General features: G+C 32.9%; 1 protein-coding gene and 1 long non-coding RNA gene across 2 annotated transcripts in view; one reads left to right on the forward strand and one right to left on the reverse strand.

Moving 5' to 3' along the window:
- ttc29 (tetratricopeptide repeat domain 29) overlaps positions 1 to 8,493 on the forward strand; it is an 8,735-nt gene extending 242 nt beyond the window's left edge. The window contains exons 2-11 of the mRNA XM_046869801.1: positions 1 to 110; positions 3,687 to 3,776; positions 4,589 to 4,812; positions 4,906 to 5,085; positions 5,315 to 5,527; positions 5,623 to 5,708; positions 5,826 to 5,917; positions 6,239 to 6,362; positions 7,234 to 7,459; positions 7,729 to 8,493. The exon at positions 1 to 110 is cut by the window's left edge and continues 115 nt beyond it. Of these exons, the coding sequence (XP_046725757.1) occupies positions 34 to 110; positions 3,687 to 3,776; positions 4,589 to 4,812; positions 4,906 to 5,085; positions 5,315 to 5,527; positions 5,623 to 5,708; positions 5,826 to 5,917; positions 6,239 to 6,362; positions 7,234 to 7,459; positions 7,729 to 7,730 (1,314 nt within the window). The 5' untranslated portion in view covers positions 1 to 33 and the 3' untranslated portion in view covers positions 7,731 to 8,493. The remainder of the gene's footprint in view (positions 111 to 3,686; positions 3,777 to 4,588; positions 4,813 to 4,905; positions 5,086 to 5,314; positions 5,528 to 5,622; positions 5,709 to 5,825; positions 5,918 to 6,238; positions 6,363 to 7,233; positions 7,460 to 7,728) is intronic.
- On the reverse strand, positions 7,957 to 9,484 carry LOC124399089. The gene is made up of 2 exons (XR_006928165.1): positions 9,419 to 9,484; positions 7,957 to 8,951 (listed from the first exon to the last, which is right to left on the reverse strand). It is a non-coding gene; the product is annotated as an uncharacterized LOC124399089 (long non-coding RNA).
- Between the last annotated feature and the right edge of the window lie 92 nt (positions 9,485 to 9,576).

Genomic DNA, 9,576 nt, shown 5'->3' on the forward strand with positions numbered 1-9,576 from the left:
ACTTGTGTTTGGATCTGAAACAATCTTGTCGGAATGGCTTCAAATGGGGTTCCCCGAAAGAAAGCACGATTTCTCCCTGATATCAATGAGAAGAGCCGTGTTAAAGCCAGGTACAGTAACAAACACTGTACCAAACACCTCCAAAAACACCTGAAACACCTCCAGCTAACTCAATAACTGCTTAAGCAACTGGAATAGTATATAAGGCTGGTTATATGACTACTTATAAACTTATTAATGATCAAATACTGACTGGTCTACTTATAAAACTTGACAAAAGACTAATTATACACCTGTTATAGTTATAATACTATGTAGAAGGGTAGTTATACACCTGTTATAGTTATAATACTATGTAGAAGGGTAGTTATATGATTGTTATGATTATAATATACTATGTAGAAGGGTATTTATATGATTGTTATGATTATAATATACTATGTAGAAGGGTAGTTATACACCTGTATAGTTATAATACTATGTAGAAGGGTAGTTATACACCTGTATAGTTATAATACTATGTAGAAGGGTATTTATATGATTGTTATGATTATAATATACTATGTAGAAGGGTATTTATATGATTGTTATGATTATAATACACTATGTAGAAGGGTAGTTATACACCTGTATAGTTATAATACTATGTAGAAGGGTAGTTATACACCTGTATAGTTATAATACTATGTAGAAGGGTATTTATATGATTGTTATGATTATAATATACTATGTAGAAGGGTAGTTATACACCTGTATAGTTATAATACTATGTAGAAGGGTAGTTATACACCTGTATAGTTATAATACTATGTAGAAGGGTAGTTATATAATTGTTATGATTATAATATACTATGTAGAAGGGTAGTTATATAATTGTTATGATTATAATATACTATGTAGAAGGGTATTTATACACCTGTATAGTTATAATATACTATGTAGAAGGGTAGTTATACACCTGTATAGTTATAATACTATGTAGAAGGGTATTTATATGATTGTTATGATTATAATATACTATGTAGAAGGGTATTTATATGATTGTTATGATTATAATATACTATGTAGAAGGGTATTTATATGATTGTTATGATTATAATATACTATGTAGAAGGGTAGTTATACACCTGTATAGTTATAATACTATGTAGAAGGGTAGTTATATAATTGTTATGATTATAATATACTATGTAGAAGGGTATTTATATGATTGTTATGATTATAATACACTATGTAGAAGGGTAGTTATACACCTGTATAGTTATAATACTATGTAGAAGGGTAGTTATACACCTGTATAGTTATAATACTATGTAGAAGGGTAGTTATATAATTGTTATGATTATAATATACTATGTAGAAGGGTATTTATATGATTGTTATGATTATAATATACTATGTAGAAGGGTAGTTATACACCTGTATAGTTATAATACTATGTAGAAGGGTAGTTATATAATTGTTATGATTATAATATACTATGTAGAAGGGTAGTTATATAATTGTTATGATTATAATATACTATGTAGAAGGGTATTTATATGATTGTTATGATTATAATATACTATGTAGAAGGGTAGTTATACACCTGTATAGTTATAATACTATGTAGAAGGGTATTTATATGATTGTTATGATTATAATATACTATGTAGAAGGGTATTTATATGATTGTTATGATTATAATATACTATGTAGAAGGGTATTTATATGATTGTTATGATTATAATATACTATGTAGAAGGGTAGTTATACACCTGTATAGTTATAATACTATGTAGAAGGGTATTTATATGATTGTTATGATTATAATATACTATGTAGAAGGGTATTTATATGATTGTTATGATTATAATACACTATGTAGAAGGGTAGTTATACACCTGTATAGTTATAATACTATGTAGAAGGGTAGTTATATAATTGTTATGATTATAATATACTATGTAGAAGGGTATTTATATGATTGTTATGATTATAATATACTATGTAGAAGGGTATTTATATGATTGTTATGATTATAATACTATGTAGAAGGGTAGTTATACACCTGTATAGTTATAATACTATGTAGAAGGGTAGTTATACACCTGTATAGTTATAATACTATGTAGAAGGGTAGTTATATAATTGTTATGATTATAATATACTATGTAGAAGGGTAGTTATATAATTGTTATGATTATAATATACTATGTAGAAGGGTATTTATATGATTGTTATGATTATAATATACTATGTAGAAGGGTAGTTATACACCTGTATAGTTATAATACTATGTAGAAGGGTATTTATATAATTGTTATGATTATAATACTATGTAGAAGGGTAGTTATATAATTGTATGATTATAATATACTATGTAGAAGGGTATTTATACACCTGTATAGTTATAATACTATGTAGAAGGGTATTTATATGATTGTTATGATTATAATATACTATGTAGAAGGGTAGTTATATAATTGTTATGATTATAATATACTATGTAGAAGGGTAGTTATACACCTGTTATAGTTATAATACTATGTAGAAGGGTAGTTATACACCTGTATAGTTATAATACTATGTAGAAGGGTAGTTATATAATTGTTATGATTATAATACTATGTAGAAGGGTAGTTATATAATTGTTATGATTATAATATACTATGTAGAAGGGTAGTTATATGATTGTTATGATTATAATATACTATGTAGAAGGTAGTTATATAATTGTTATGATTATAATACACTATGTAGAAGGGTAGTTATACACCTGTATAGTTATAATACTATGTAGAAGGGTATTTATATGATTGTTATGATTATAATATACTATGTAGAAGGGTAGTTATATAATTGTTATGATTATAATACTATGTAGAAGGGTATTTATATGATTGTTATGATTATAATATACTATGTAGAAGGGTATTTATATGATTGTTATGATTATAATATACTATGTAGAAGGGTAGTTATATAATTGTTATGATTATAATATACTATGTAGAAGGGTAGTTATACACCTGTTATAGTTATAATACTATGTAGAAGGGTAGTTATACACCTGTTATAGTTATAATACTATGTAGAAGGGTAGTTATATAATTGTTATGATTATAATATACTATGTAGAAGGGTAGTTATATGATTATTATGATTATAATATACTATGTAGAAGGGTAGTTATATGATTGTTATGATTATAATATACTATGTAGAAGGGTAGTTATATAATTGTTATGATTATAATATACTATGTAGAAGGGTAGTTATACACCTGTTATAGTTATAATACTATGTAGAAGGGTATTTATATGATTGTTATGATTATAATATACTATGTAGAAGGGTAGTTATATAATTGTTATGATTATAATATACTATGTAGAAGGGTAGTTATACACCTGTATAGTTATAATACTATGTAGAAGGGTATTTATATGATTGTTATGATTATAATATACTATGTAGAAGGTAGTTATATAATTGTTATGATTATAATATACTATGTAGAAGGGTAGTTATACACCTGTATAGTTATAATACTATGTAGAAGGGTAGTTATATGATTATTATGATTATAATATACTATGTAGAAGGGCTTGACACTACTGTTTTTTTTTTCAATTATCATTGAGTATAAACTGAGTATATCATTACACTGAAGATGGTCTCTATATGTATATGTTTTTTAACAGCCTGCACAGAAAAGAAATAAAAAATCCCAACCAAAGCTTTGCTGAGGAGGAGACACTGACCCCCATGAAGAGTGCAGATGAAATAGCCCAGTGAGTGTTTATTCGTTTCACAGGGTCAGTGGACACCTAGTGGAGGTCCTGCTGTTTATATATTTTATCCGTAATCCTTAAGATCATGTAAAGTTAAGGTTCACATACTGGAAATTTCATATAAAGATAGAAAACCTTTTAGAAGCGTTCAAGTTGCGTTTTTTTTACTATTGTGCCAGTAGATGGCGCTGAAAGACCAGTCAACAGACTCAAGTACTGTACACTCGTTCACAAAGCAAAGTACAGGAAGTTTACTGACTTATGATAGAGATGCGTTCTGATGATTCCATCATAACTTGACAATGTTGTAAGTCGAGACATGGCCTAGCCTACTCAGCAGTCTTAAAGAATAGTGATCATTATGGGGTAGTATACTGCAGTTTGTTAATAATAACAAATTACAAAACATAATTAAGCAAAACAGAGCAATTTACAGTACCGTACTGTATAAACTATACAATATATATGAGCACCGGTTTGCCTGCCATGCAGACTGAGCCGAAAGCCCTGTACTGAACAATTGTTGGTACGAATACGTCTACCGTTAAACCCTTATATGTGTGTGTGTGTGTGTGTGTGTGTGTGTGTGTGTGTGTGTGTGTGTGTGTGTACATATTTAATTTGTATTATTATATTTATTGATAAATAATAAACATTTATTTTCTATCATATACTTTGTTATGAATTGACATTTAGACATACTGTACACAACATTACACACAGTTACTTATATATAGTTACTTATATAAACATGGTTTTATGTTGCATTGGGTTTTTTCTATCATAGTAAGTTGTCTTTTATTTCCACCCAGATTCCGAAACACTCTGCAACAGAATCTTTGTGTGTCCATGCTGCGGGAAGGATTTCATTACTCCTTCAAAGAGTTTTTCTCATTACTGCAGCGCTGGAAGGCAGCCCGTTTAGCTGCGGGTCCCGACAGCAAGTTGTGGCTCAGACGATCTCTGGAGGAGCAACCACACAAACTGAAGGCGTTGAAAGAGCACCTGACCCGTGCCGAGGCTGCTCAGAGAGCTGGTGCTGCTATTTCCAGAGAATATACACTTACCTCTAATGCGATAGAATGAAAATACAAGTCTTTTTTCTTTCTTCTTTATTTGCATTTTTCAGATCAGAACGTGGAGGTGTATGAGAATTATTTGGCCCTGGCGAAGTTCTTCTCCGAGCCTGAGGACGTGTGGCTGCGTCATCACTTTTATGAGCTCAGCCTCAAGGTTGCAAGCAAGATGGACTCCAGCAGGAGGGAGGCTGAGGCTAGTGAGCACCTCGCCCACCTGCATTTAGAGCAAGGTAACACACACACACACACACACACACACACACACACACACACACACACACACACACACACTCACAATTGTGTTATTAAAGCACATCAGCGTTTGTTCATTAGAATTACTTTACGCCGTTATACATGTCCCTAAGAACATTCCGTTACTATAGAAACACAATAGATAACACAGAGTGATCACAATACAATACAAGACATTGAGCTTGTTTGCATTGCTGTGTGTTGCAGGACACTTGGAACTAGCGCAGGAGCATTTCGAGACGTTACGCCACCTCTCAGCGGGACAGTCGTGGCAGGACGAAAGTGGACACACACACCTGTCCCGTGCATGTGAATGTCTCTGCAAGGTGTACACACTGCTGGCACAGAGGCAGCTACAGTGTAGAGAATACAGAGAGGCCATTGAGCTGCTTAAACAGGCCTACGAGATGGCTAAAGAAGGTAAACACACACACACACACACACACACACACACAAATAATAATAAATCACATGATTGATTCTTTCCTATTTATTTATTTTTTTCTTTCCTTTAGGAGGCAATAAGAAAATGGAGGCGGAGTCAGCATTCCAAATCGGACGCACCTATCAGAGCATGGACAATCAAACAAATGCTAAACAGGTTACCGACATTGTACATGCACTAAAACCCCCTTACACACACACACACACACACACACACACACACACACACACACACACACACATACTGTATGATTAAACTGTTTTGTTTTTCCAGTTCCTGAATACGTTCACGGAGCTCTCTACAACACTGGGAGATGTGGAAAGCCTCTGCAAGGCGTACAAGGCCATTGCCAAATCTCTAGAGAGGTGCGCACACATACACACACACACACACACACACACACACACACACACACACACACACACACACACACAGTAGTTTAAAAAAAAGTTAAGCCTAATTTTATGTGTATAAAAGGGTTATAAAAAAACATTTGACATCCAAAGTACTGAGTATTATATTATATTATATTATATTATATTACATTTTATTACATTATATTATTATTATTATTATTATATTATATTAATTATATTATATTTTCGTCTCTATTAAAGTGTTTTTTTCCATGCATCATGTCTCAGTGTGACATTTTGTGATGTTTGTGATTTGCCTGTGCCCTGTAGTGAGGGTAAAATAGACGACTCCATCGAGCATTTGCAGAAATATCTTGAGGTTTGCCAGATGAACGATCTGCGTGAAAATCTACAGGATGCTTACATGTGCCTCGGGTCCATACACTTCTCCAGAGTAAGAAGAGCAATTACGTGTGTGTGTGTGTGTGTGTGTGTGTGTGTGTGTGTGTGTGTGTGTGTATGTGTGTGTGTATGTTTGTGAAAAAGAAACCCAGGACCACTGGTGGACAGTAAATATAATTCATTAATGTACTTTATTTTTTTTTTTTTACTTTAGTATTTCCATTAGGGAGACTTTTACTGGAACTTCACTACCTTTCAAAATCAGATATTGTACTTTTTACACAACTAGATTTTGTGAAATCAGTTGTTTCTTTTTATTTATGAGGATAAAAATGTAACTGGTCAAACACGCAGCGAGTCACCAATCAGGGTCGAGCGCTCACTCTGTTTTGAATGGCGCTTGGTGTATCTACTGATCACCAACATACAGTTCAGCATCAGTTCAAACATTTAGAGAGGAATAAATGATGAAGAAACTCCAGACTCGAACTCGCCACAACACACGTGACCTTATTTACATGATTTTATTAAATAGTTGAAAAAAAAGGTTTTTGGGCTCATGATAATTAGATAATTAGATTAATGTAATAGAAATCAATTAGTGTTTGATTTATTAATATCATTCTATTAATAGATTGTTGAGCTAAAAGTAACATCAGAGTCATTTCACATAAACTGAGTTGATTAAAGTGACAGAAATGATAATAGGGTCATTATAGCCATAATAATCATAGCACTTTGGATACTTAAGTACATTTGCATGCAAATACTTTTGTACTTGTACTTTCACTGGTGTAATATTTTACAGAGTGTATCTCAACTTTTACTCAACTACATGGTTTCTGCACTTCGTCCACCCCTGCCGAGGACGTGGTCCTTCCTATTCTCTTGACGTTTTCTCCTGTGTGTGTGTGTGTGTGCAGGCTCAGTATGACCGAGGCTGTGAGTATTTCACCTTGGCCTTCGAGATAGCCTGCAGCCTCCACTCGGAAGCACTCATTGAGAAAGCTCAGGTATTACTGGGTATTGCTCGAGCTCATTCCATGCTGCCGGCGTACACGAGCCACTTGCTGAGGAACAAACCACCAAACATCAGTAGACTCATCAAATGGAAAGCGACACGAGAGAACGAGCTCCACGAGAAGATGTGTGAGTGGGTTGGATCTACATGTTGTTGTTAGGATGATGAGTGGTCTTAGTAGGTGCTGATGTGAGCATGCTGGGACTGGGGTCTTGTCTACGATTGTTAAACATCATTTATCTTTATTAGAGTTCTGCTGAAAAACCCTGAATCCAAAATCCTTAGTTTTAATGAGACGTTAATGAGAAATAGGCTGGTAGATACACGCATTTTGCTTACGTTTCATGTCTGTATTAAACCTAGCTTGACCTTGACCTTTCTTTTTCTCTCTCCGCAGAAGAGATAATCAAATAAATCATGCTGACCGAAAAAGAGAAATCCCACCCTTTTTTTTTTCTTTCTGTTTTTTTAATATCTCAGTTGTATTAATTCCCAAACATTACTAAAGTTTTGATCATTATATGAACAAAAATCACTAAATGAAGCTGGCGTGTCCATCATGATCGCACAACCTTACATATCTACACAATTTGGACAAAAGTATCAGGACGCCAGATTTTTCCTGTCATATGAGATCACTGTTGATTATGCATTGCACATTCTTGTCTTTATGTATTTTCTATATATCTGTATTCTATAAACCTTTTGGTAGCAGGGATTCATATACAATATTTATGGAAGTAGATACAGAACCTATTTTAGGAATTATTCAATATACGTGTCTTTTTTGTTGTTGCTGTGACAGGAATTATTCAATCGACCGATAGGGGGCAAAAGTGTATAAAAATACGTTCTAGGTTGCAAAATATTGAACAAGAAATTAAAAATCACACGCACAAAAAAAAGATTTTCAGTTAGTGTGAGTTATTCGGTTGATGTGAGAGGATGCGGAAATAATGACTACATCAGGAATAAACTGTACAGCAAACAAGGCGAAAAACAACCAAATGAACCTTCGTGTTGAGCGAAGCATGAAATTGAATTGTGTGGGAAATGCAACGGTTATGAAATATTCAAGGCAGACATGAGAAAATGATTAATGCATTATTTCTGTGCAGTTAGTTATACCAAAATACACTAATAAAAATTGTTTATAACACAATTCCTTCTACACGTGACATTTCATCTGTCTGAATTTTATTATCCAGCAAAATAATGTTTATTTTCTTTTAATTTAATTGAATTTGTACACTGTTTTTAAGAATGGACATTGTCCCAAAGCAGCATCATTAAACACAATTGATTACAAATTCACATTTTAGCATCATAGATTAGTTTCTATTTATTTATAAGTGGTGACAGTGGCAAAAAAAAATGGTATGAGGATGAAACCTTGAGAGGAACCAGTCTCAAAAAGGAACCTTTCATTGTTGAGGTTCACTGATGGGTTTTTGAATGTAAAAAACTGCTCATGGCATCGCAGCCACAAGCCATTGGAGCAAACTGTCCACACTAATCAGAGTCCACATAGATTTTCATGGTCCCAAAATTAACCCTCCACCTCATGTGGTTTCCTATTGTTGAGAACTTCATCCAGGGGTACGGATGGATCAGGCAGATCTGGAGAGAAAAAGAGGACAGGATAAAAATTAAAAGAACAACATATTTTTTTTATTTTTATAACAAATATTAAAATTCACACTTTATCTATGTAAGGTTTATTATAGTATTATAATAGTTTTATTTAATATTTATATATTAATATATCTTTATTTTGATAGTTTTACAATTAAGTTTAATTAAAGATAAATTATAAATTGTTCCATTATTATTTAGGAATAAATCTGATACCAGGTTTAAAAACTGGTTGCCATATATGCCATTATCCCCTTCCCTTTTGGGAATGTTTGGTTTGGACTTCCTGCTTTCGTTTAGCATTTTTGTCTGTCTTTCTTCTGTCTATCTGTATTTCCCTCACCCCAGGCACACAGGGAAGGGGGTCAGACTTTTATTAAAGGAAAAATTTTTTTTTGCAATGTCAAAAAGAAGCTTGGAGGATTTGGTTGAATATAAGAACTATGTCCTACCACAGAGAATCTCCAGAGTGTTGCTGTGACACCATGGGAAAAAAATTGAAAGAGCCAAGCCCATAAGATGCATTTGTTCTGTCTGAGTCATCCTGGTTGTGCAATAGAAAAGAATTCACTCTGTCTTAGGAGGATTGTGCTTTCTGGGTGGCCCTGGG

This window comes from Silurus meridionalis, chromosome 16 (genome assembly GCF_014805685.1).
Source record: "Silurus meridionalis isolate SWU-2019-XX chromosome 16, ASM1480568v1, whole genome shotgun sequence".
Lineage (NCBI taxonomy): Eukaryota > Metazoa > Chordata > Actinopteri > Siluriformes > Siluridae > Silurus > Silurus meridionalis.